The sequence below is a fragment of the Narcine bancroftii genome, chromosome 5 (assembly GCF_036971445.1).
Source record: "Narcine bancroftii isolate sNarBan1 chromosome 5, sNarBan1.hap1, whole genome shotgun sequence".
In the NCBI taxonomy this organism is placed as follows: Eukaryota; Metazoa; Chordata; class Chondrichthyes; order Torpediniformes; family Narcinidae; genus Narcine; species Narcine bancroftii.
The window spans coordinates 178032321-178060263 of NC_091473.1; the positions used below are offsets into that span (position 1 = coordinate 178032321).

A 27943-nucleotide genomic window follows, 5' to 3' on the forward strand; every position below is an offset into this window, starting at 1 on the left:
CGTGAAGAGGGCATGGCCTGGCTGGTGGGGGTCTTTGAGGATAGAGGCTGCTTTTTTAGAAGGAAGATGTTTGGTCCTCTTAAATAAAGGAAGAAGTGATGTTCCCTTTGGCTGTCCAGGTGTGGGGTGAGCATGGGTGAAGAGAATTCGGGGCTGATGTTATCCTGGGGTTCTGAGTAACTGGTGTCCTCTCAGAGCGGGTTGGGGGATGGGGTGTGCTCCAGGTGTAAGGGGTGGGGTGTGTTCCCCAAGCACTGGTGTTCCTGGTGCGCTGCAGCCCTTCCCCCCTCCCCTCCCCCGGAACCTTTGTCCCGGGCCTTTGTTCGGAGTCGGCCAGGTTTAGCGCGGGACGTTGGTGACGGGCTTGCCACGTCTGAACGGAGCGCCACCGGGAGACATGGTGAGTGGGTCCGGGCGCTCCGATCATCCGATGGAGGGGCTCAGGAGTGCAGCGGGCGCCGCATGCGATTCGTGCCCAGTGGAGGAGGGACAGGCGAGCCCCGGCTCTGGCGGGGAAGGCCCCAACCAGGCACTGGGTTGTGGACGTCGAAAGGGCAGTGGAGCGGGGCCGCCCATCGGGGCTCCTTCAAATCTGGGATTCAACTCTCACACACACGTCTGACTCCTAACGGATTGGTCGCTCAGCTTCATGCTTGTTCAGAGCTTGAGAGCAAAGGACGATGATTTGTTGGCTGTGGAGACTGGTCAGGTGGTAGGTGAGGGCATGAGGGTAATATGTTAGCTGTGGAGACCGTGGGGTGGTAGGTGAGGACAAGGAGGTAATATGTTGGCTGTGGAGACTGTAGGGTGGTAGGTGAGGGCATGAGGGTAATATGTTGGCAGTGGAGACTGTGGGGTGGTAGGTGAGGACAAGGAGGTAATATGTTGTCTGTGGAGACTGGTCAGGTGGTAGGTGAGAGCATGAGGGTAATATGTTAGCTATGGAGACTGTAGGGTGGTAGGTGAGGGCATGAGGGTAATATGTTGGCTGTGGAGACTGGTCAGGTGGTAGGTGAGGGCATGAGGGTAATATGTTGGCTGTGGAGACTGGTCAGGTGGTAGGTGAGGACATGAGGGTAATATGTTAGCTGTGGAGACCGTGGGGTGGTAGGTGAGGACAAGGAGGTAATATGTTGGCTGTGGAGACTGTAGGGTGGTAGGTGAGGGCATGAGGGTAATATGTTGGCAGTGGAGACTGTGGGGTGGTAGGTGAGGACAAGGAGGTAATATGTTGTCTGTGGAGACTGGTCAGGTGGTAGGTGAGAGCATGAGGGTAATATGTTAGCTATGGAGACTGTAGGGTGGTAGGTGAGGGCATGAGGGTAATATGTTGGCTGTGGAGACTGGTCAGGTGGTAGGTGAGGGCATGAGGGTAATATGTTGGCTGTGGAGACTGGTCAGGTGGTAGGTGAGGACATGAGGGTAATATGTTAGCTGTGGAGACCGTGGGGTGGTAGGTGAGGACAAGGAGGTAATATGTTGGCTGTGGAGACTGTAGGGTGGTAGGTGAGGGCATGAGGGTAATATGTTGGCAGTGGAGACTGTGGGGTGGTAGGTGAGGACAAGGAGGTAATATGTTGTCTGTGGAGACTGGTCAGGTGGTAGGTGAGAGCATGAGGGTAATATGTTAGCTATGGAGACTGTAGGGTGGTAGGTGAGGGCATGAGGGTAATATGTTGGCTGTGGAGACTGGTCAGGTGGTAGGTGAGGGCATGAGGGTAATATGTTGGCTGTGGAGACTGGTCAGGTGGTAGGTGAGGACATGAGGGTAATATGTTAGCTGTGGAGACTATGGGGTGGTAGGTGAGGACAAGGAGGTAATATGTTGGCTGTGGAGACTGTAGGGTGGTAGGTGAGGGCATGAGGGTAATATGTTGGCTGTGGAGACTGGTCAGGTGGTAGGTGAGGACAAGGAGATAATATGTTGGCTGTGGAGACTGGTCAGGTGGTAGGTAAGGGCATGAGGGTAATATGTTAGCTGTGGAGACTGTAGGGTGGTAGGTGAGGGCATGAGGGTAATATGTTGGCTGTGGAGACTGGTCAGGTGGTAGGTGAGGGCATGAGGGTAATATGTTGGCTGTGGAGACTGGTCAGGTGGTAGGTGAGGACATGAGGGTAATATGTTAGCTGTGGAGACCGTGGGGTGGTAGGTGAGGACAAGGAGGTAATATGTTGGCTGTGGAGACTGTAGGGTGGTAGGTGAGGGCATGAGGGTAATATGTTGGCAGTGGAGACTGTGGGGTGGTAGGTGAGGACAAGGAGGTAATATGTTGTCTGTGGAGACTGGTCAGGTGGTAGGTGAGAGCATGAGGGTAATATGTTAGCTATGGAGACTGTAGGGTGGTAGGTGAGGGCATGAGGGTAATATGTTGGCTGTGGAGACTGGTCAGGTGGTAGGTGAGGGCATGAGGGTAATATGTTGGCTGTGGAGACTGGTCAGGTGGTAGGTGAGGACATGAGGGTAATATGTTAGCTGTGGAGACCGTGGGGTGGTAGGTGAGGACAAGGAGGTAATATGTTGGCTGTGGAGACTGTAGGGTGGTAGGTGAGGGCATGAGGGTAATATGTTGGCAGTGGAGACTGTGGGGTGGTAGGTGAGGACAAGGAGGTAATATGTTGTCTGTGGAGACTGGTCAGGTGGTAGGTGAGAGCATGAGGGTAATATGTTAGCTATGGAGACTGTAGGGTGGTAGGTGAGGGCATGAGGGTAATATGTTGGCTGTGGAGACTGGTCAGGTGGTAGGTGAGGGCATGAGGGTAATATGTTGGCTGTGGAGACTGGTCAGGTGGTAGGTGAGGACATGAGGGTAATATGTTAGCTGTGGAGACCGTGGGGTGGTAGGTGAGGACAAGGAGGTAATATGTTGGCTGTGGAGACTGTAGGGTGGTAGGTGAGGGCATGAGGGTAATATGTTGGCAGTGGAGACTGTGGGGTGGTAGGTGAGGACAAGGAGGTAATATGTTGTCTGTGGAGACTGGTCAGGTGGTAGGTGAGAGCATGAGGGTAATATGTTAGCTATGGAGACTGTAGGGTGGTAGGTGAGGGCATGAGGGTAATATGTTGGCTGTGGAGACTGGTCAGGTGGTAGGTGAGGGCATGAGGGTAATATGTTGGCTGTGGAGACTGGTCAGGTGGTAGGTGAGGACATGAGGGTAATATGTTAGCTGTGGAGACCGTGGGGTGGTAGGTGAGGACAAGGAGGTAATATGTTGGCTGTGGAGACTGTAGGGTGGTAGGTGAGGGCATGAGGGTAATATGTTGGCAGTGGAGACTGTGGGGTGGTAGGTGAGGACAAGGAGGTAATATGTTGTCTGTGGAGACTGGTCAGGTGGTAGGTGAGAGCATGAGGGTAATATGTTAGCTATGGAGACTGTAGGGTGGTAGGTGAGGGCATGAGGGTAATATGTTGGCTGTGGAGACTGGTCAGGTGGTAGGTGAGGGCATGAGGGTAATATGTTGGCTGTGGAGACTGGTCAGGTGGTAGGTGAGGACATGAGGGTAATATGTTAGCTGTGGAGACTATGGGGTGGTAGGTGAGGACAAGGAGGTAATATGTTGGCTGTGGAGACTGTAGGGTGGTAGGTGAGGGCATGAGGGTAATATGTTGGCTGTGGAGACTGGTCAGGTGGTAGGTGAGGACAAGGAGATAATATGTTGGCTGTGGAGACTGGTCAGGTGGTAGGTAAGGGCATGAGGGTAATATGTTAGCTGTGGAGACTGTAGGGTGGTAGGTGAGGAAAAGGAGGTAATATGTTGGCTGTGGAGACTGGTCAGGTGGTAGGTGAGGACATGGGGGTAATATGTTGAATGTGGAGACTGTGGGGTGGTAGGTGAGGACATGGAAAGTAATATGTTGGCTGTGGAGACTGGTCAGGTGGTAGGTGAGGAGACGGAGGGTAATATGTTGACTGTCAAGGCTGGTTGGGTAGTAGATAAGGACAAGGAGGTAATATGTTGGTTCTGGAGACTGGTCAGGTGGTAGGTGACAACACAGAGGGTACTATGTTGGATGTGGTGACTGGTCAGGTGGTAGGTGAAGTCAAGGGAGTGTAATATTTTGGATGCAGTTCATGCTTGACCAATTGCCTGCTTTTGCCCAAGATCTGTAATTTGATGCCATTTAATTTAAATTTTTTTTTAAATTAGACATACAGCATGGTAAGGGGCCCTTTTGGCCCACAAGCCCTTGCCACCCAATTGACCTACAACCCCTATATGTTTTGAATGGTGGGAGAAAACCGGAGCCCCAGGGAAAACCCATGCAGACACGGGAGAATGTACAAACTGCTTCCAAGCAGTGCGAGATTCTAACCCCAGTAGCTGTAATAGTTTTGCTATGCTAATTTGTCAATCTCAGATTTTTTTTTAAAAGAAACATTTCTGTCAATTGGCTTTTTCAAGAAAGGATTTCAAGCAAACTGTTAAGTTTTTCACCATATACACAGATTCTTGGCTGTTTGAAGACTTATTTTTATATATGGAGTATCTAAGTACATGCTAAACTATTTGGGTGTACAGGGGAGAAACTGGCTCCTGAGCCAAGTGTACTAATTGTTAACCAAATACAATTTGCTGGGGCAACTCAGCAGGTTGAATAGCATCAGTGAAAGAAAAAAAATGTTGCCATTTTAAATTTTTAAAATTTTAATTAAAATTTTTTTTGACATACAGCAATTGACCTACAACTCCTAGTACATTTTTGATTGTGGGAGGAAACCCATGCAGATATTGGGAGAACATACAAACTCCTTACATACAGTGCAGGATTCAAAGCCCAGTCCCAATTGTTGGCTCTGTAATCTGGTGAAACCAGTTTCAGCTCAAAACATTGACCATTCTTTTTCTCGTGCTGAGTCCCTCCAGTAGATTGTTTTTGGCTTCGGACTCCAGTGTCTGCTGTCTCCAAGAACCTATCCTACACTCATCCTGTTTTTGTCCTCGATTTACAATCTGAGCAATTTACAATGACCATCTAGCCAGTCAAGCAATTACCCCTTTGGGATGAAGTGGGGAGAGGGGAATTCGGTAATTGGAGCATACAGGAAGCTCACAGTTACAGGGGGCCAAATAAACTTTACACAGAAAGCATTGATGCTCAGGATCAAACTGCTAACTTCTGTGTAGACCCTTACTAAGCACAACTCAGTCTAGTGCAAACTGGTTATAGAATCAGAGTACTAGGTAAAAGGGATTTAACCCCTCTCTGCTAGATTTACTTTAAAGGCAAGATCATGCACAAGAAAAGTAAAAATTTTGCATGCTGGTGGGGGAAAGACCATAGTTGAATAGTTCTCTTCAGGATCTGGCACAGGCTCAAAAAGCAGAATGATCTCTTGTACTGTAGGAAATTGTATCTTTAATCAGAGGGTGGTGCATCTGTGGTATTTGTTGCCACGGGCAGTTGTAGAGGCCACATCATTGGGTGTATTTAAGGCAGAGATTGATTGGCTTCTTGATTAGCCAAGGTATCAAAGGTCATGGGCAGAAGGTCAGGCAGCAGGACTGAGTGGGGAAAATAGATCAGCTCACGATTAAATGGCAGGGCGGACTTGAATAGCCTATTTCTGCTCCTGTGTCTTATGGTCTCATGAATTTTTTTTTAAGAGGTGACCAAGGTGAACCATTGTCCACTTTGACTTTGAAAGTCCCTTGACATATGGTAGGTTGGGTTAGGTCAGTTGGATACATTTAGCAAAAAGACAAACGCCAGAGGAACTCAGCAGGTCCTGCATCGTCCATAAGATGTAAAGACACATAACCAACATTTTGGGCCGAAGCCCTTCAAGGTATGAACAAAAAGCAGGCCTGATTAAAAGGCTGGGGAGAAAGGGGGAAGAACACAGACCAGCAGATAGGAGAACAGGAGCGGAAAGGTGAGAATTGATTGGGGGAAAAGGCAGCTCTGTGAATGCATGCTAGCGGAAGGAGACCAGAAAAGGGAAAGAGACAGACAGGGCTAGGGACAAGAAGAAATAGAGATGTATGTTTCACTCCATTCAGTTGGATATGTAATTTGTTTGGTAGGTGTCAGGGTGGTCACAGAGGATTGCTTTTTTAGATTGGAGTCTTCTGTTTATTGGTGTACTTTAGGGATCAGTGCTGGGTCCACTCTTTGTCATGCATATTAAAGATATGGATGAGAATGTAAGTTTGCGGGTGACTCCAGAATTAGTGGTATAGCAGACAGTGATCAGGAAAGTCTGCAGATCGAAGTAAAAACAGATGCTGGCAAAACTCAGCAGGTCTGTGATGAGGACTATGTAAGATTGCAACAGGATCTAGATCAATTGGGGAAACTGGGCCAAGAAATGTCAGGTGGAACTTTCACCAGTGCAAAGTATGCAATTTGGTAAATTGATCCTGACCAGGACTTGCACAGTGAATTGTAGAAATCCCGGAGAGTATTATAGAACACAGGGATGTTGGTGAGAAATTACATAGTTCTCTGAACGTGAACACAGGTAGATAGCATGGTGAAGAATGTGGGTGCATGTTGGTCAAGCTAATGAGTGCAAGAGTTAGGTCATCATGTTACAACTGTATAAGATGTTGTTGAGAGTACACCAAGACTATTGTGTGCAGTTCTGGTTGCCCAGCAATGGAATTGATGTAATTAAGCTGGAAAAGGTACAAAAGCAGGTTCATCCATTGAACGGTTAGCATACGGGGTGTCACAGTTAGCAGTTAGTACAGTGCCTTTACTGCACCAGCGATCGGGAATGAGGTTCAAATCCCATGCTGTGTGTAAGGAGTTTGTACTTTCTCCCATGTCTGCATGGGTTTTCCCTGGGGGCTCCTCTCAGTGTTCAAAATGTACTGGGGGTGTAGGTTAATTGGATGTAAATTGGACAGCATGGACTTGTGGGCCGAAATGGCCTGTTTTCCGTGCTGTATGTCTAATTTTTTTTAGCAGCTCACAATGTTTTACAGAGCCAGGAATCTGGGTTAAAATCTCAGCTATGTATAAAGAAGTCACATGTTCTCCCAGTGACCTGCATGGGTTCCCTCAGTCTTCTCTGGTTTCCTCCTACCTTCCAAAACGTATGGGGTTTGTCAGTTGGTGTATTTGGATGGTATGAGCTTGTGGTCTGGAAGTACCTGTTACTGTGCTGTATGTTTACATTTTAAAAAGAGTTGTTAAGAAAAACATAAAGACAAGTTGTATGGCTGTCTTAGAAATATCAAAAATGAGTTTTGAAGTGAATTGTTTATTATCACAAACCAAGGTAGAGTTTTTCATGCTATCCAGACAAGTGCAGCAGATAGTATAATAATAAAACAAAATGCTGGGTTTAGTGTAATAGGAAATTAAATGTGCAGGGTTTCAAATGAATTAACATTCATGTGAATCTGTTTCAAACTGGACGGGAAATTATATTAGAGATGAAGGAATTTTTTTGGGAAATTTAACAATTTTTAAATATTTGTCTTCAAGAAAGAAGACAAAAACTTCCAAGAATTACTGAAAAAACACACAAATGCTAGAGAAACTCAACAGATCAAACAGTGCCTTTTTTGTCGCAAAGCTGAAGAAACATCACCAAACTTTTGGGCTTGAGCCCTTCATCAAGGTGTGAGGGAACATGAGAGGTGTCCGAAGGGAAGTGGTGGGAGGGGTGGTGAGGGTGGGAGATGATGGCGGTGGGAGGGGGGGTCACTGCAGGAAGGGGGGAGGAGTCTAGGCTGGGCGGAGAGAGAGAAAGGAAGTAGGAACTGGAATAAATAGTGAAGGGGGGGGGGAGGGTGGAAAAGGCAAGCTGATTAGGGGAATGCAGTGAACTCAATGTTCATGCCTTTGGGTTGGAGGGTGCCCAGACAAAAAATGAGGTGGTGTTCCTTCCTACTCCTCCCCTCTCAGCTTTTCATAGGGACCACTCCCTCCGTGACATCGGAGAGACCGGTCGCAGATTAGGAGATCGCATCACCCAGCACCTCCTCTCTGTCCACAACAAAAGTGACCTCCCTTTAGCTAACCATTTCAATTCTGAGTCCCACTCTCAAGCTCTCACACTACCCCACCCTGGCTTTTTTTTGGTGTGGTTACACCAGCAGAATAGAAATGGTTGAATCAGTTACATAATGGGATGTTCAGAAAGCTACACGAGGTTATTAAACAAAATTAGTATACTGATAGGAATTGAGGGTTAGTTCACAAGATATAGGAGCAGAAGTTGGTCCATTGAGTCTGCTCTGCCATTCGAATCATGAGCTGATCTGTCCACCCACTCAGCCCCATTTCCTGCCTTTCTCTCCAAAATCCTTGATGCCCTGGCTAATCAAATATCTGTCAATCTCTGCCTTTAATGCACCAAACAACCTCATTTCCACAGCCACCTGTGGCAACAAGTTCCACAGACACACAACTCTCTAACTAAAGACATTTACCCACATCTGCATTTTTGAATCGATGCACTTTTATCCTGAAATGATGCCCCCTTGTCCTAGAATCCCCTAGAAACATCCTTGCCACACCTACTCTGTCCAGGCCTTTCAGCAATCAAACTTCCTCTGAGGTTCCTCCCCCCACCACCCCCCCCTTCCTTCTGTACTCCACAAGTACAGTCAAAGTGCTGATAATCCTTTCTCATGTACTAACCCTTTCGTTCTTAGAATCATTCTAGTAAATCATCTCTGAACCCTCTCCAATGCCACTGCGTCTTTGTTGTTATTGTATTGTCTGCTACGGAATAAAGAGACGTCCATATGGTGCGAGGGTGAACCAGTAACTGACTTTATTATTTGAATTCCTTGTGCTGCGCGCAGGGGAATACCCACTTCCGATGATGTGTGCGCCGGCTTCTGGAAGTGACGTCACTCCCTGGCCAGCGGTGCGCCACCTGGAAGCGGGGAGTTCCCCTGGGAAACACATAGCATCAACTGTGGGCTTCTCCTCAGGAGTGAAGGGGGACCCACACCATTTTGAGTTGGACAACTGGGGTGGCGATTCAGCCCATCTAACTTCACAGTTGCTCGGCCCGCTACACCATTTCCCCCCACCCTCAGAATTGTTGCTGCCCTCTGAGCAGGTTACCGTTCAGTCTCTGGGCGGACAGCCTCTGCGTTTGACCTGGGGGTCCGGGGCCGGCAGGCCTAAGTCCAGGTGTGCTGCCTTGAGTTGGTTGACAATGAACCTGTCCTGTCACCCGCCAAAGTCCAGTGTAAAAACGACGCCGTCCCATTGCAACACTTTGAATGGGCCTTCGTAGGGATACTGTAGGGTGTTCCTTGCTGTCCTCTTTGCACGAAGACGTAGTTGGTGGACTGTAGATCTGCAGGATGTGGTAGGCTGGAGAACCGCGCTTGTTTACCCGCTTGCACCCTCAATCTCTGGAAGATGTCTAGGGCACTGGCCTGTGGGCCGAGGGGGTTGAAGTGAATGTCGCTGGGAGTGGTAAGTGGAAATCCGTACACCATTTCAGCAGACGAGACTGGTAGATCTTCCTTTGGTGCTGTGCAGATGCCTAAGAGCTCCCATGGGAGTTTGACCATCAATTCGGGCCTTGGAGTTGAGCTTTCAGGTGGACTGTGGACCTTGCGGGGGGGTGGGACAGAATGTGGATCTAGTCGAAAACCCGCCGTCGCCAGGTTGTGGGTAGGATGGGTCTGGGGAAACTGGCGGATATGTCACACAGTAGAGACGGGCCTCCTGGTGAGTGGCAGAAATCGCTGACATTCAGAGTGGTGATGGCCATCTGGTAGGCCTGGACGTCTGCTTCCTCCATCAGGTCCTTGGCAGATGGGTGACATCGAGCCCTCCTGAGGTGGCGGAGATTGTGGCCACCAAATTGGAACAACTTGCGGTGTGGCATATGTCCGTTGTGTACTCTGAAATGTAGGAGAGGTGACACTGTTGACTCGGCGACTATGGGTCTGAGACCTTGCTGAGTGCATAGGTGAGTGGTTTGTGGTCTGTGTGTAGGCGGTGAAGACCCTTCCTTCTAACATACTGGAAGTGTATCACCAGGTACAGGGCCAACAGCTCGTGGTTGAATGCTGAAGACATAGTGGACTGTAGGTCTGCGGGATGTGGCAGGGTGGAGAGCCGTGTTGGAGGTGCCTGTTTACCCGCTTGCACCCTCAACTCTGGAGGATGTCTCGGGCGCTGGACTGTGGGCTGAGGGGGTTGAAGTGAATGTCGCTGGGAGTGGTAAGTGGAAATCCGTACACCATTTCAGCAGACGAGACTGGTAGATCTTCCTTTGGTGCTGTGCGGATGCCTAAGAGCTCCCATGGGAGATCGTCCATCCATTTCGGGCCTTGGAGTCGAGCTTTCAGTGCTGCCTTCAGGTGGTGGTGGAAATGCCTTCAGGAGGTGTTTACCAAGGGGTGCCACTGCTCATCGACCCATTACTCCAGACCGCGCCGACTTCACTGTCTTGACGCGTCCATTGTAAGGGCCGGGTGGAGATTGAGTCTGGATGGGCCAGGACTGTGGCCTGCGCTAGTGCCACTTTCGTGGTATGGAATGCTTCTGTGGTGTTCGGTTTCCACTGGAGCGTCTTGTCGCTGAGCTTGATGAGGTCAAACAGGGACTGCATGAGGGTGGCCACTCCTGGCAGGAAGCAATGATAAAAGTTCACCATCCCCAGGAACTCCTTCAGGCTTTTGATTGTGTTCAGCTTGGGAAAGTTCTGGATGGCCTCTACCTTGTCCGGCAGCGGTGTGGCTCCCTCTGGGGTGATATGGTATCCCAGGAAATCTATTGTCTCAAGGCCGAATTAGCTCTTGGCTGGGTTCACTGAGTCCAAACTGCTGCAACCTGTCGAAAAGGCAAGTCAGGTGTGTACTGGCATCAGGGCTGGTGATGAGGGTGTCATCCAGGTAGATGAAGATGAAGTTGAAGTCCCCACTGACCATGTCCATCAGCCGCCTGAATATCTGGCTGTGGTCTTCAGTCTGAAGGGCATCTGGAGGAACTAGAAAAGGCCGAAGGGTGTGATGATGGCAGTTTTCGGGACGTCACTGGAATGCGCTGGGATCTGGTGTTACCCTTTGACAGGGTCTACCTTCGAAAAGACGTAGGAGCCTTGGAGCCTCATGGCGAAGTTCTGGACATGTGGGACAGGGTATCTCTCTGGGACAGTTGTGTTCATCTGCCTGTAGTCACTGCACGAGCAACAGCCACCAAGCTCTTCTGTACCATATGGAGTCGGGAGGCCCAGGGGCTGTTTGAAAGCAGATGATACCCAGCTCCTCCATGGTTGTGAACTCAATCTTGGCTTGCTGGAGTTTGTCTTGTGGGAGATGCTGAGCCTGTGCGTGCACTGGAGGCCTGGCAGTCTCACTGTGGTGCTCCATGCCATGTGGCGGTTTGAGTCGTGGAAATTGGGTGCCAGTAGGGCCAGGTACTTGGCCAATAGGTAGGCATAGTCATTTTGGTCCAAAGTGTGGATTCCTAACGGCAGAAAAGGGCGCTGCCGCAGGGTGAGGGGTACACTGAAAAGTGGTAGTGTTCACCAACCAGCATCCTGTCATGTCCACCAAACGTTCATGTGCCCGGAGGAAATCTGCTTGGAGTAAGGCTTGTCCCATGGCCGCGATTGTGCACTTCCACTGGAAAACCGTGTCCGCTGTGTGGATTGTGACCAGGTGGGTGCTGTAGCTCGGGCTGGAGGAGCCACTGGCTGCTTGCAGTGGGAGGTCATTAGGGTTGTGTTTGGTCTCAAAATACATTGGTGGGATGAGGTTTATCTCTGCGCTTGTGTTGACTAGAAAGTTCCTCTTTGTTCGTTGGTCCCTGAGGTACAGTAGGCCTTCATGAGCGCCAATTGCTGAGGCCATTATCGGTGGCCGGCCTGCCCGTTTCCCTTCGCCGTGTTTGGTTTGTGGTGGGTTAGGAGCACGTGGTGGGGGGGCAGGGGTTGCACTGCCAGGCGTTTCGTCCTCATCTACAGTGATAGAAACAGTATTTGTTCTGTTTGTGGGTGTCCTTCGCGCTGTGGTTGGGCCATGGTTATTGCTGGGGGGCCTGGTGGAGTTGCTGAGATGGCATAGACAGGCTGCACATGGATGGAGCTCTGTTATGGGGTACAGAAAAGCCTGTCTGCCTCCTTGGGTATCAGGTGTGGGGCGCTGAAATCCATGTCGGAAGCCACCAAGGAAATGTACCGGCAGTTTGGAAAGGAACAGGGCTTCCAAGAGGAAGCAATGTGTGTGTCTGTCCGCTAAGGCCATCATATTGCCCATGAGCTCGGTAGGGTTTCTATCGACCAGGCCCTGCATATTTAGGATGTGAATGGTGCGCTCATGCTGGCTGCATTCCAGGGAATCGAATAGGAAACGCTGGAATTGTTCATATTTGCGCTCCATGGGAGCATTCTCCACGAAGGAGTTTACTTTGGCTGTTATGGCGGGATCCAAGGCGCTGAAGACATTCCAGAACTTGGTGTCGTCTGAGACAATGCCTCTGATGTAGAACTATGACTCGGCCAGTTGCAACCAGTTCCTAGGCTGATTTTCCCAGAAGGACGGCAAATGCTCACCCACAGCGTTGGTTGCAGCCGTTGCAACTGGAGTGGTAGCAGTATTCTCCATTCTGTTGTGTTCAAATTGGGTTCCAAAAACGTTGGAACCATCGGGGTCACCACGGTAGAGCTACGGAATAAAGGGACATCCAAATGGTGTGAGGGTAAACCAGTAACTGATTTTATTATTTGAATTCCTCACACTATGCGCAGGGGAACACCCACTTCCAGTGACTCTGCACCAGCTTTCAGAAGTGACATGTGCGCTATTTTGAGTCGGATGACTGGGGCAGTGATTTGGCCCAAATAACCGTGTGGTTGCTTGGCCAACTACACCATCACTCTTGAAATGAATGCCAGCATTGCATTTGCCTTATTCACCACCAAATTAACCTGGAAGTCAACCTTTAGGGTAGCCCTTTGTGCTCCAGAATGTTGAATTTTCCTCTCATCTAAATAATAGTCTACCCATCTATTTGTTATAATAAAGTGCATGTCCGTAAACTTTCCGGCAGTGTATTTTATCTGCCACCGCTTTGCCTGTTCCCCTAATCTATCCAAGTCTGCAGTCATTTGATATCCTCAGCATTACCTCCCCTACCATCTATTTTGGTATCATCTGTAAATTTAGACACAAGCGATCTATTCCAAAATCCAAATACAACATAAAAAGAAGTGTCCCCAACACTGACCCCTGCTGAGTACCACTAGTAACTGGTAGCCAACCAGAATAGGATCCCTTTATTCCTACTCTCTATTTCTTGCTGATCAGTCAATGCTCTACCCATGCTGGTATCCTTCCTGTAATTCCATGAGCTCTCATCTTGTTTATCAGCCTTATGTGTGGCACCTTGTTGAAGATCTTTTGAAAGCCCAGATACCCAACATTGACTGCATCTTCCCTGTGTATCCTACTTACGATCTCCTCAAAAGGTTTGTCAGGCATGATTTTCCTTTCAGGAAACCATGCTGACTTGGGCCTATCTTTTCATGCACTGCCAGATATTCCGTCATCTCATCCTTGATTGATCGTCTCCAACAGCTTCCCAACCCAATAGGACTATAATTTCCCTTTTGTTGCCTCGCTCCCTTTTTAAACAGTGGAGCTACATTCGCGATCCTCCAGTTCAGAAGCATGCCAGACTCCATTGATTACTGGAAGATCGTTATCAATGCCTGCACAATCTTTACAGCTCCCTCCTTTCGAACCCAAGGGTACATTTTAACCGGTAAGGGAAACTTGTCTACCCTTAGTCCATTTCACTTCCCAAATGCCTTATCTCTCATGATCTTGACTGCACACACTTCCAAGAGAGCCATGATATTTTGGTATGCTACTAATTATCTTCAACAGTGAATGAAGACAGATCCATAATATTCATTCATTTCCTCTGCCATCTTGTTGACTCCCATTACAATTTCTCCAGCATAATTTTTCTATTGGTTCTATGCCTGGTTTAGTCACTCTTTTACTCTATAAAAAAACTTTCTGTATCCTCTTTGATACTACTTGCAAACCTCCTTTCATATTTCATCTTTTCCTTCCCAATCACCTTGTCTCCAAGTTTTTAAAAGTTTCCCAGTCCTCTACCTTCCCACTAATTTTTGCTTCCTTGTATTCCCTCTCTTTTGCTTTGGCTCATCAGCCACATTTGTCTCATTTCTCCATTCCCAATTTTCTTTCTTTTTGGAATGTGCCTGTCCTGCATTTTTCTCATTTGTGCATAAACTCCAGCTATTGCTGATCTGCAGTTTTCCCCATTCGTGTGTTTCTCCACTCGACTTTGGTCAGTTCCTCTCTCATCAACTCTAATTTCCTTTTCTTCACTGAAATAGCGCCACACCTTCTCCTTTTCAAATTTCACAGTGAACTCAATCGTGTTGTGGTCACTGCCTCCTAAGGGTTCCTTTACCTTAAGCTCTCTCATCACCTCAGGTTCAATACACAGCACCCAATCCAGTACAGCTGATCCCCTGGTGGGCTCATCAACAAGCTGCTCCAAAAAGCCATCCCACAGCCATTGCACAAACTCCCTCTCCTGAGATCCCGTACCGACCTGACTTTCCCAATCTACTTTCATGTTAAAATCCCCCATAATTTATCATAACACTTTCCTTCTGATGTGTCTTATCTATTTCCAGTTATATTTTGTAATCAGCATCCCGGTCCTGTTGGGGGGGTCTTTATATAACTGCCATTGGTGACCTTTTACCTTCACCATTCCTTCACTCAACCAATAAGGACTTTGCCTCTTCTGATCCTATGTCCCTTCTTTCTAATGATTGGTGCTTACCTGCAGAGTCACACCACTCGCTCTACCTATCCTTGAGATGCACTGTGTATCCTTTGACATTAAGCTCCCAATGACACCCATCCTTTAGCCATGACTCAGTAATGACCACAACATCGTACCCTCCAACTTTGTAGCTGTACAGCAAGATCATCCACCTTGTTTCTAATGCTGCGTGCATTTAAGTAGAATACCTTTACACCAATTTTTGAATGTACTGTGTCTCTGTATCCCTCGGCTATTATTTTGACTCGTCACCTGCCTGTCATTCTGGCTGCACACTATCTTCTCTGCTGTTTCCCCCCCTTCCCCAAAAAATACCCCAAAGATCCAAGAATCTGAAGCCCTGTCCCCGGCACTAGTTTCTCAGCCATGCATTTATCTGCCTGATCTCACAATTTTTGCCCTCACTAACACATGGCACAGGCAGTAATCCTGAGATGACCACCTTGGAGGACTTGCTTCTCAGCTTCCTTCCTCATTCCCTGTATTACCTCTTCAGGACCTCCTGACTTATCTTACCTCTGTCATTGGTACCAACATTTCCCCAAGACTTCTTTCTGGATGTTTGCTCTCTCCCCTCAGAATGTTCTTGATTCAGTTTGTGACATCCTGTACCCTGGCACCAGGGAAGCAACACATCATCTTTATCAGGCTCACAAAATCTCTTGTCTATTCTCCTCACAATGGAATCTCCTATCGCTGTTGCGTGCCTCTTCAGCCTCTCTGCTACACAGAGCCATGCTCAGTACTAGCGACCTGGTCCATATAGTTGTCCTCTGGCAGATCATCCTCCCCAATACTATCCAGTTAATGGACAGAAATTGGTAAGTAAAAATAAACATTTTTGGATTTGGGCACTTTGGCTGACAATCGGTGGGGGGGGGGGGGGGGGCTGGGGAGCGGTGCAGGGATCAGTTATATCAATGATAAATGATATATCCAGGTTTGATAATGTTACAAATTTAGATCGCAGTGTGGATGATCAGGGGGAGACAGCCTTTCAGTGGATATCAACTGCAACTCAGTTGTGGACCCAGTATGCTTCCCTGTGACACACCATTGTTGCAGTCCTCCAATCAGAAACATCTATCTACTACCATCTGCCTCCTTCTACTGAGCCCGATTTTTAATCTAATGGGTCTGCTCACTTTGGATCCCATGATTTAACCTTCTAGACTAACGTGCCATGTGGAACCTTGTCAAAGGTCTTGCCAAAGTCCATAGGCTCATCATTCACTGTCCTGCCTCATTAATTCTCTTTGCCACCTGTTCAAAATACTCATCAGATTTGTAAGACATGATCTGTTTCACACAAATCCATGCTACCTCCAATCAGTCCCTGGTAATCCAAATGCTGATAGATCCCCTCTGAATCACCTCCAGTAATTTTCCTACCACTGGTGTTAAGAACTCGCTGGCCGTATTTATTTCAAAGTACATTTTAATTTGTCTTTCAATGAATCCTCTAAAATCCTGCCTTTTAAGTAGCATGGAGTTTAATCTCCATCTATACATTCTTGGAGGGATGTCCTCTAACTCTATTGTCAATATCAGGGGTGAGTGGTCCGATAATATTGTAGCTTTATATTCTGTTTTTCTTACTCTGTCTTGCATACGAGCTGATAACAGGAATAGGTCTATTCTTGAGTATGTTTTATGTCTACCCGAATAATATGAATATTCCTTTTCCTTTGGGTGTTGTTTCCCAACCAACCAATTTTCCCCTGCAACCGCTGCAACCGTGTCTGCCTGTCCCGCATCGGACTTGTCAGCCACAAACGAGCCTGCAGCTGACGTGGACTTTTTACCTCCTCCATAAATCTTTGTCCGCGAAGCCAAGCCAAAGAAGATATCCAAAAGTTGCATTTCTTGCATCAATTTAATTATAAATTTAGTGACTTTGTTCTTTCTGTTAATTTTTTTCCCAGTTTTATCCATATTTAAATCCAAATTAAGGTTGAAATCCCCTCCTATTAATATGTTCCCTTGCGTGTCTGCTATCTTCAAAAAAATATCTTGCATAAACTTTTTATATATACCCATATACACACATACATATAGTTCGAGGTCATTTTTACTCTCATTACATGTCTTCATCTCTCTGCTTGTTTTGTAGTTGTTCTGCAAATTTTCGTGCTTCCTCTGGATCCGAGAATAGTCTGTTTTGTTGCCCTGGATAACTATTTTAAGTACCGCTGGGTACTTTAACATAAATTTATATCCTTTTTTCCATAGGATCGTTTTTGCTGTATTGAACTCCTTCCTCTTCTTCAGGAGTTCAAAACTTATGTCTGGATAGAAAAAAAATTTTTGACCTTTGTATTCCAGTGGCTTTTTGTCTTCTCTTATTTTCTTCATTGCTTTCTCCAATATATTTTCTCTTGTTGTATATCTTAAGAATTTTACTAAAATGAATCTTGGTTTTTGCTGCGGTTGTGGTTTCGGGGCTAGTGTTCTATGTGCCCTCTCTATTTCCATTTCTTCCTGTAATTCTGGTCTTCCTAGGACCCTGGGGATCCAATCTTTTATAAATTCTCTCATATTCTTGCCTTCTTCATCTTCCTTAAGGCCCACTATCTTTATATTATTTCTTCTATTATAGTTTTCCATTATATCTATCTTCTGAGCTAACAGCTCATGTGCCTCTTTAACCTTTTTATTAGATTCTTCTAATTTCTCTTTTAAGTCCTCTACTTCCATTTCTACAATTATTTCTCGTTCTTCCACATTATCCACTCTTTTTCCTATCTCTGATATGACCATTTCTATTTTATTCATTTTTTCTTCTGCACTTTTTATCTCATTAAATTCTTGTAATTGCCACTCTTTCACTGATTCCATATATTCTTTAAAAAAAGATATATCCATTGTCCTGCCTTTCCCTTCTTCTTCCATTTCTCTATGTTCTTCTTCTTCTTCTTCCTCTGGGTTAGCCATCTGTTGTTTCCTTGTTTTCTTTTTGCTCTCTTCTTTCTTGTTCTCGTTGTTTTCTATGTTCTCTTCCTGTTGCTGTGTTGCAGCTGCCACTCTCAGCTGTGGAGATCGACTCCGCAGCTGTTCCCCCCTCCCGTCAGTGTGTTTTTTTTTCATGTGCGGTTGCGCACTTTTACTCGGCTCCGCGAGCCATTTTTGTAGTCCCGAGCTCGGGACTTCCACTGACCTTAGGGAGCGGGCTTCTCTCTCCGCGGCGGGCCTCCTCGGACAGGTAAGGCCTTCACCTTCTTCTTCTGACGTTCTTTCACCTTTTCTTCCCGTTGCTTTCGACTTTTCTCTCTTCGCTGCCATTTTCTTCTCACCTTTACTTTTACTTTGTTTTAATTTTTATTCTTGTACCTTTGTGTTTTGTGCGTTTTTTTTTCCGGAGAGGGCTGGAATTCCCTGACCGGCCACTACTCCATCACGTGACTCCTCAAGAACTCGCTGGCCTATAGTTGGCTGACTTGTTCTTGCTGCCCCTTTTAAATAACGCGCAACATTAATCACCCTCCATTCTTCTGGCACCTCACCTGAGGCCAAAGATTATGTAAATATCTCAGTTAAGGGCATTTCTCTCCTTGCTTCTTGCAAGGTGGCACTTCATTAGGTGCTAGGCAAATGTCCACTTTAATACTCTCCAAGGCTGCCAAGACTTCCATGCTAATGTGATCCAGGGTATCACCACGCTTTTCCTTCCGTTCCTTGGCTTCTGTGATCTTTCCCCATCAGCCTGGTTGATTGGCATATCATCCACTATATGTTCTCTCTCCATCATTGGTGCATTATTGCTATAGTGTGTGGTCCTACAAAATCCACTACCTTTGCTCACCTAGGCCCCTCTGACGTATTTCCCCAATGTTGCTACTGCTGCTAAGAGTAGCAAGTTCATGGAAGCTCCATCACTTAAAGATCTCTCCCCCACCCCCACTCAAAGTCACATCCATCCTGGCTTGCGAATTTACCACCGAGTCCAAGTTCCTGCCCGTCAAGGGGATGAGAAGCATTACTGCATTAGAAATGTGACTCATCTCCAGTTTTTTTTTAAGGACAGTTGGACAAAAGCAACAAATGCTGATTTTTTTCCCAGCGATGTCCAGTTCAATGGGAGGAGTAAATGTATTTTAAAAGAAAAGTTGATCAGTTTGTATCTGTGGGGAACAATTATTGTTGAAGAGATTTTGGTAAACCTTATTTTGTGGTTATTTTTGCATTGCAGGTAGCTTCAGATACAAAGTAGGGGTACTTTCATCAAGAGGATCTGGGTTCAATTTGACATGGGGATGAGTTTTTTCTTCTGCAGATTATAAAGATGCATGTAAAATCAGTTGAGATTGGGGGGAGCCTTATTGGCGAGACTACCATCTCCCTGGCATTAAAATCGTTCTTGAAAATGGGGCAGAGCCACATTTCTGGAATTATTTGATAATGGCACTGAGAACGGGCCAAAGCTTTTTTTGTAAACATAAGCTGAAGTGGTCACATTTTTAAGTACTGTTATGGTTTTCTGATCTATTTGCAGGTTTCCGTGATTAACACAGTGGATACATCCCATGAGGATATGATTGTAAGTGGATTGCTCATTCATATGTTAACTCCCAAAGTACAGAAACTTTCTTAATTACTACTGGCGATTGATTAAATTTGAAGAGAATATCATTCAGTTTTTGGACTGAAATTTCCATCAAAGACTATGCAAGTTTGAATGTTTGAATCTGTGAGGAATGGAGATAAATCTATGGGGAATAGAGATGAAGTGTAGTTGTGGGCTGGTTTAATGGAAACATAGAACTTTATAGCATATACATCTGTTGCCCCAAAACTGCTGGCCTCAGGCCCTGTTTGGACACTTCAGTGTGGCTGAATGCAGCATTGGGCAAGACTCTGCCAACATTGAACTGCACTCACAATGTCTTTGTTCCACCCACAACACACCCACCATTTTAAAATGACAAGCCACGTTTAATGAGACCATAATCTACTCAAGCTCCCCACCTCGGCTTGCATACTGAATGAAATATGAAATTGTGCAGACACTGTGATTGCAGTAAAAACTCACTGAATTGATGGAGGAACTCAGCCAGTCTTTCAGTATTTATACAAAGCAGATATACTGCCAACGCTTTGGGCCTGAACCCTTCAAGAAATGAGGCAGAAGCAGGAAATCTCAGAATTCAGACAATGCTGGCTAGAGGGGAATCCAGACCAACAAAAGGAGTTAATTGGATAAGAGGAGAGGTGAGAATTTATCATGTCTGTGTGAAAAGAGACAGGGAAGGGTGAGACAGAACTGGGGGGGGGAGGGAAGTGGGGGAGTTTTTGCGGAAGTCAGAGAAGTTGATGTTAATGCCATCCATTTGGAGGGTGCCCAGTTGGAAGATGAGGTGTTGTTCCTCCAATTTGGGGGTTGTCTCAGTCTGGTAGTTTGAGACCATCGACAGACATGTCAGCAAGGAAATGGGATGGGGAATTGAAAGGGATGGCCACTGGGAGATTCACGGTATTGTGGCGGACAAGCTAAGGTGCTCAACAAAGCAATCTCCCAGTCTGCATCCAGTCTCTCTGATGTAAAGGAGACAACAGGAGCACCGATGCAATAGATTCACAAGTAAAATGTTGCTTTACTTGGAAGGACTGTGGGTGGTGAGGGAGGAAGTGTGGGCGCAAGTGGAGCAAAAGATGGCTTCAAAGCCTTTTGTTTCTTTCTGGACAATAGACCTAACCAGTCCTCCTCCTCCACTGCCCTCCTCCTCCAGCTGGCAGAATGTCCTCACCCCCAATAATTTCAAAGGGGTACCTGCATGGACTCCAGCTATGCCTATCTTTTTTATTGTTTACGTGGAGCAATCCACAGGCAAGGCCCCTCAACTCTTCTGCTATGTCAATGACCATTTTGGTGCTGCCCCATGTACTTATGATGAGCTCATTGACTTCATCCAGTTTGCTGCCAACTTCCAACCCGACCTCATATTCACTTGGTCCATTTCTAGCAACACTCTCCTTGATCTCTCTGTCTCCATCTTGGGAGACAAACTCTCGATAGGCATCTTCTAAAAACCCACCAACTCCCACAGCTACCTCGACTACACCTCTTCCCACTTTGTCCCCTGTAAGGATTCCATTCCATTCTCACAGTTCCTCTGTCTCCGTCGCATCTGCACCCAGGGTGAGGACATCCAAGCCAGATCATTAGAGATGTCCACCTTCTTCAAACAATGTGGCTTCCCCTCTACCACCATCAACTTGGCACTCACTCACATATCCCCCATTACCTGTACATCCGTCTTGGCCTCCTCTGACCCCACACATAACAAGGACAGGATTCCTCTTGTCTTCACCTACCACCCCACCAACCTCTGCATCTAACACATCCTCCTCCACTATTTCTGACACCTACTGTGTGATCCCACTACTCGTAGGCCACAGCCCATGGAGTCTCCCGAACACAAGTTGCCCGCAGCATGTGTGGGTGTCCCTCAGCCGCTGATTCCCTTGCTGGTCTGTTGCTGTGGTCACCATCCTGTAGGGTTGTCTCCTCTTCTCCTTTTCACGGGAGGTGGGGGTGTTCTCTCTGCTTCTGGTGCACTGCTCCGTTGGCGGTTGAACCTTTCTGAGCAGCCCTGTGTCACTGTTCTCCCGGGACTGTAACAGCAGCAGTGCTGCCGTTTTGTTTTAGTTTCATTTTATTTTGCTAATCGTGATCAGAAAATAGGAAGTGAGAAAAATGTTCCTTGCCTTCTACCATGATGATACTGTATAATTTTCCAGGGAAAGCCATCAAAATGGATTCTGGAAATAAGTTTAGACAATAATTTTATACATCCTTGGAGAGTGTTGATTGTACCTTTCAAGCGTTGACGTCATCCTTGCTGTTTAATTGCAGTTTTACCTTTCTGTTTAAACTTGTTATAGTTGAATACTTTGTTATAATGAATACTTTTTAAAATATTTTTATTGAGTTTAATATATAAACTTGCATACAAAATTCAATGAGATATATAACTAGTCACCTCATATACAATAAAGAAAATCAGAAAGAATAATATAACAGCGCCCATTCGTATGAAAAACAAAACAATTAACATATTAATGTACATAATTAAACCCATTTACCAAATTATTTGGGTTTTAAAAAAAATAAAACAAAGAGAGAAGATAAAAAACCTATAAAACTAAACCAAACCTACCCTCTCCCTCTAATTAAGGTTACCATTAGTTATACAAAGGGAAGTTTGGAATCAGATAGTGACCTCCAGGCATCTGACAGCAACACCCAGGTTATTCAGAGTTCTTAATTCTTCCAATTGTAATAGTATTCCAAGAATGGGCTCTACAATTTTACAAATTGAAATTTTCAATCTTTAATATTGTATCTAATTTTCTCCTAGCTTAAGTAAGGGATTACATCATGTAATCACTCTGCCTGGGTAGGTGAAGAATCATCCTTCTATTTCAGTAAAATTGCTCATCTGGCCATCAGTGTAGTAAAAGCTAAAACTTTTCCTTGAGTTGCGGACAGAGCTATATCTGGTTCACGCAAAAGCCAAGCAGAGAAATTATAGGATAAGGCTCTATTTTGATTTTAAAAATCATGGATAAAGTTTGGACATTCCTAGTGTCATGAATACTTTAGGGTAAATGCCCCAAGGTGTCCATTATACAGCCATTTCCTCACCCTCACCCAGAGGCCACAGCACGTTTAAGGAGGGTCACGGACTGAAATCATGAAATATTTTATGTTTTTTTATGTAGTCGGTAGGAGAGAAGTATGGAAGAAAACAACTAAACTTGACTGCTTCACAGGAGAGGGGGCCATAGCCAAAAAATAAAAGACTGATAATGGCTGAATCCCAGTGACTGTTTACCATTTCCCAAAAGGCAATTCTGAGCATGACAGAGAAATGTGTTCTCTTCTGACTGGCACGTCAGGGTAAGAGATGGAGAGCCTATACTGCAAATTCACTTATTCCCAAATACACATCAACCTTCAAAGCAATTATTTCTTGCAGCAGGCCATTTACTGTATTTCCTAGATACTGCAATGCAGTTTCTCATTTCTCTGCCTCACAGTATAGAATCCCATTATGCAAAACAAAATTAATAAAGCAATTATTTTCTTTGTTCCACCAACAAGATAATCTTAGCTAGATCAATGCAACAAGGGAAATCAAATGATCACAAATTTAATTTGATATTACAGATAGAATTGGGAAGAGAGAGATAGGGACAGAGAGAAAGAGAAACATAACAATGCTCTCTAATTATGAACAAGTGAAAACAAGTATGTCCAGTTGCCTGTGCATTCCTGTGAGATCTAAGTGCAGAAAGAAGTCCATGTACAAGGTACAAAATGAAATTAATTGGATATTTTTGTAATGATGTATCCACAAAGGACACTGAAGTCTTGGGAATTAGTTGCAGGATGTAATCTTATAAATTATTATTTGATTTTAATATTTATCCATTGTCATGCAAATTTTATTTAAACTGGTGCAATCTCATTAGAAAGAAACCTGCTCCCTTTGCATCTTTTCTAACTTGCTCATGGGGATATGGCTGGCAAGGTTCTCAATTACCTTTGGGGATATGGCTGGCAAGGTTCTCAATTACCTTTGAGGACCTTGCTGGGCCAGTTCTGAAGCAAGCAGATTGGTGGGTTTGGAGTCGCATGGAGTCAGAGCAACTATCGTGAAGAATATTAGAAAACCGAATGGGTTTTTGTGGTCATCATTAGTGATGAGGCCAAAAGCAAAATACTGCATATCCTGGAAAACTAAAATAAAGCAGAAAATTATGGGAATGTTCAGCAGATTAAAACATAATTGTGGACAGAGAAACAGATTGAACATTTCAGGCTGATATTAAAATAGAATAATGCAACAAGGATTCAGCAGATCAGGTAGTTCTGGTGATGGATTGGTGACCTGAAGCGTTGACTGTTTCTCTCTGTACAGATTTGCTAATTATTTCCACCATTTTCTATTTTTATTTCAGATTTTCAACATTCTTTGAGATTTTCAGTTAATATTTCAGACCTGTCACCTTCGGCTGGTCAGAGATGTCACCCCATTGTAAAGAGATCTTTGGCATCAGTAATAAAAAGTAATAAAACGGAAAATGATGAGATAGTCCATTTTTGTATTTTAGATGTGTTTAATTCTTTGCATTGAGGGCTAGATCACATGGGACCTGAATACGAATTGGCTTGGCAGGAGGAGCTAGACGGCAGTGCAGAATATACTCAGTTGCTGAGTAATATCCAAGACAAAAATTCAAAGAATGCACATTTAGGGAGTCAAAGGATTTGGGGTTAGTGCAGAAAGGAAGTACAGAGGTTAGATGCCACCCACAGGCTTGGTGAGCAGCCCTGAGAGCAAGGGATGGGGGAGGGTTGTGGAGTGATTAATAGCAAAGGGCCGGGGGGGGGGGGGTGCTGTTGGATTGTGCAGAGGCTGCTGAGGAAGAGGAATCCTTAAGCAGGTATGGGAGCAACTGGGGTGCTTTTCTTTGTGACAGACAGAGACCAGAGGATGGCAGTGTTGATCAGATGAACAGTCAAACACTGTCAGTCAGATCTTGCAATCGAGATTTCTTTGCTTATAACCATTTACGGAGCGGAAACAGGCCATGTTGGCCTTTCGAGTCCGCACCGGTTCACTGATTATGAAATGTGTTCGTGAACCCTGACAAAATTGAAGGAGAATATAAATTTATTTGGTGGTTTCATCATTGTTCGGTAAATGTTGCCTGCACTTGGAATACTGTATTCAATTCAAAGTAATGTCGAGAGCCATCGTGATGCAGAGATGGATTATATCCTCAGTCTTCAAAATTGTTCCTTGCTCAATCACCTGTTTGGTCGCATTGGTATGCATATCATCTGTGTGATGTTCCCCATCTCCACCAGTTTCATTCATCAAGTTCTAACTGGCTCCTTTACAAGTTGCAGACACTACATCGACCTTGAATGTTGATCAGTTAGTTACAAGTATTCGATCAATAAATTTCAGATTTGAGTGAGAAACACAAAGCTCCAAACAGTCTAGCTAGGTTTTGAATAATACCAATAAATGGATCCTGGAAATGTTGGAAAGGAGTTCTTGACTGCCTCAGAGGTGATGGCTAAAGTCTTCCCAATGTTTAGTTGGAACAAATTTGTACTCATCCTGTCGGCGATGTTGGGAACACCTGATAAGTTGAAAGGCTACATCGTTTTCGTGCACGTGATAACTGATCCAGTGTTTCCTGATTCTGATGCCAAGAGTAGGCTTGGTCTGCTCTTTCTTAACTATAGTAATGGATAACCATGCAGATGGGAAAAGAGAAACCATTTCTCGTGGCTTTGGGAGATGATGGAGTGGTCAATTTTGTCAAAGGCTGAAATAAATTTTTACCACAGTCTGGAACACAAAAGAAAACCCCAGTAAATTCAAACCAGGCAACATCTGTGGAAGGAAAAACTGAGTCCAGAATCTTCATCAGAACTGGGGGCCTATCAATTTTTAAATTTAGAGATACAGCACAGTAGCAGGCCCTTTTGGCTCATGAGCCCGCACCACCCAAATATACTTGTGTGACCAATTAACTGACCGATCCTGTCCGTCTTTGGAACATAGGAGGAAACCGAAGCACCCTGAAGACCCATGCAGATACTGGGAGAATGTACAACCTCCTCACAGAAATCGCCAGATTCGAACCTGGGTTGCAGGTGCTGTAGTGGCATTGCGCAGACAGTGGCACTAACTATGCCCCACCTATGCTCAGAGAGATATCGCAGGATTCCTCGACAAGATCTTGTATATGATGGAACCAAAATTATAGAATCCGAATCATAACTTAATGTCATGAACATGTCTGGAAATTAGTTGATTTTGCGACAGCTTACAGTGCAAATATTACTATAAAATTACATTTTAATTGAAATAAATTAGCCCAAAAATAAGAGAGAGTGTCTGCGGCTTATTATCCATTCAGAAATCTGATGGTAGAGGGGAAGAAGCTATCCTTGTGCTGCTGGGTATTCTTCTTCAGGCTCCTGTACCTTCTTCCTGTACCTCTTCTGTAAGAAGAGGGTGGTGGGGGTCTTTGAGGATAGACGTTGTTTTCTTAAGACACTGGCTCTTGTAGATGTCCTTGATGGAGTGGAGACTAATGCCTGTGATGGTAATGGCCAAATTCACTGGATCAGTTACCACGTGCACGAAAACGATGTAGCCTTTCAACTTATCAAATGTTCCCAACATCGCCGACTGGATGAGTACAAATTTGTTCCAACTAAACATTGGGAAGACTTTAGCCATCACCTCTGAGGCAGTCAAGAACTCCTTTCCAACATTTCCAGGATCCATTTATTGGTATTACTCAAAACCTAGCTAGACTGGTTGGAGTTTTGTGTTTCGCACTCAAATCTGAAATTTATTGATCGATACTTGTAACTAACTGTTCAATATTCAAGGTAGATGTAGTGACTGCAACTTGTAAAGGAGCCAGTTAGAACTTGATGAATGAAACTAGTTTTTTCCTGGCTTGTGCATTAGCTCCTCCATACCTGACAGCGATGCAACCAGTCGGAATGCTCTGACATGTGGAAATTTGCAAGAGTCTTTGGTGACATACCAAACTTGCCACTGGCAAGCCTTTGACATGGATGCCCCAAGATACTGTATATCCTCAGGGATGTTGACATCCAGGAATGTCTAGTTCTTAACCCTTCCAGTTCTTATCCCTTGATTAGGACTGGTTTGTGTTCTCCTGATTTTCCCTTCATGGAACTCCACAATCAGCTTCTTGGTTTTGTTAACATTGAGTGCAAGATTGTTGTTGTGGCACCACTCGATTAGCTGATTTATCTCCCTCCTGTAGCCTCTTCATTGCTGTCTGTGATTCTGCCGACGACCCTGATGTCATCGGCAAATTTGTAGGCTGCATTTGAATAGTGCCTAGCCACACAGTAATGGGTGTATAGGGAATATAGGGAGTCCTTGAGGTGCGTCTGTGTTGATCGTCAATGAGGAGATGTTGCTGGTTTGTACTGACTGGTCTTCCAATGAGGAGGTCGAGGATCCAGTTACAGAGGGGAGTGCAGAGGCCCAGGTTTTGGGGCTTGTTGAACTTAACTGAGGGTATGATGGTGTTGAATATATGACACAATGTGGCCTCCCTCTGTAAGGAAACTAGGATATTGGGGAGAGTGCAATAGTATACAAGCCATGAAGTGTCCAAGTTTCTTTTGAAGAACAGGTAACTTCTGTTGCTCTAATCTTTCAAATTTAATAAATGAAACCAAGGAAATTAGACACTTGCTTCACTGTTACACTCTCTAGCTGGAGACATTTCCTTATATTTAACTTGTATGTTTCTGATTTGTCACAATCACTTCAAATCAGTTTGGTTAATTCTATGATTGGAGTCTAGGAGCCCATCAAGTTCATCAGGCCTTTTTGTAAGAGGAATCCATCTGGTCCCGAGCCCCTACCCTCTCCCACAACCCTATAAATTCTCAACATTAACCTTTTCCTCAGCTCCCTTTTTGAAACAGCCAGGTGTGGAGGTGGTGTATGTTTGACCGTTACTAGATATGTGTTTTGACAACAAATGAATTCAAAGCTGAGCAATTGCCGCACGCTGTGTAGATACAGTAAAAGCTTTCTCCACCTGTTTATGTCCAGCATGATGCTCAGATGGATTACTATGGCACTCGACTTGCAACCTGCTCCTCTGATCGATCGGTAAAGATATTTGATGTTAAAAATGGAGGTCAAATTCTTGTTGCTGATTTGAGGGGGTAAGAGGTATTTTATTTCAATATTATCATGTGAAGGATTGGAAAAGCTTGAAGTTTTACTGTTAAGTTTTATCGAACAAACCTCTCACTAGTGAAATAATGTTCTAACTGATCTGTCTGTAACTCTACTTTGTACAGCTTTTTAACTGCTGTACTATGTATGGATTGACTAGCCAGAATGCTCGCAAAATGAACATTCTCACTTTACTTTGGTACATGTGACAATAAACTTGATTAAGAAAGAGAAATATACTTTTCTTGGCTTGGCTTCCCTGGTTCAGAAGTTTTTATTTTAAAAAAAGAGCATTCTTCTTGCTGCCTCCGCATGACCAGTGCTGCATTTTAATCCTCTTTCAAAAACTAAACCGCTACAGTTTGCATCACATTGTTTTAGTAAGACTTCTGGATAGCAGCAAACATTTATTCC

The 27943-nt window shown here is 45.2% G+C and overlaps 1 protein-coding gene across 4 annotated transcripts in view; it reads left to right on the forward strand.

Moving 5' to 3' along the window:
* The first annotated feature begins 299 nt into the window (after nucleotides 1-299).
* sec13 (SEC13 homolog, nuclear pore and COPII coat complex component) overlaps nucleotides 300-27943 on the forward strand; it is a 50130-nt gene continuing 22486 nt past the window's right edge. Inside the window, exons 1-4 of one of the 4 annotated variants that reach the window (XM_069939897.1) lie at nucleotides 309-400; nucleotides 7437-7572; nucleotides 19255-19299; nucleotides 27401-27516. In XM_069939897.1, the coding sequence (XP_069795998.1) occupies nucleotides 7480-7572; nucleotides 19255-19299; nucleotides 27401-27516 (254 nt within the window). In that variant the 5' untranslated portion in view covers nucleotides 309-400; nucleotides 7437-7479. Of the gene's footprint in view, nucleotides 401-7436; nucleotides 7573-19254; nucleotides 19300-22932; nucleotides 23076-27400; nucleotides 27517-27943 lie in introns of those variants that run through there. The other 3 variants (XM_069939899.1, XM_069939898.1, XM_069939900.1) reach the window with 3 other exon arrangements.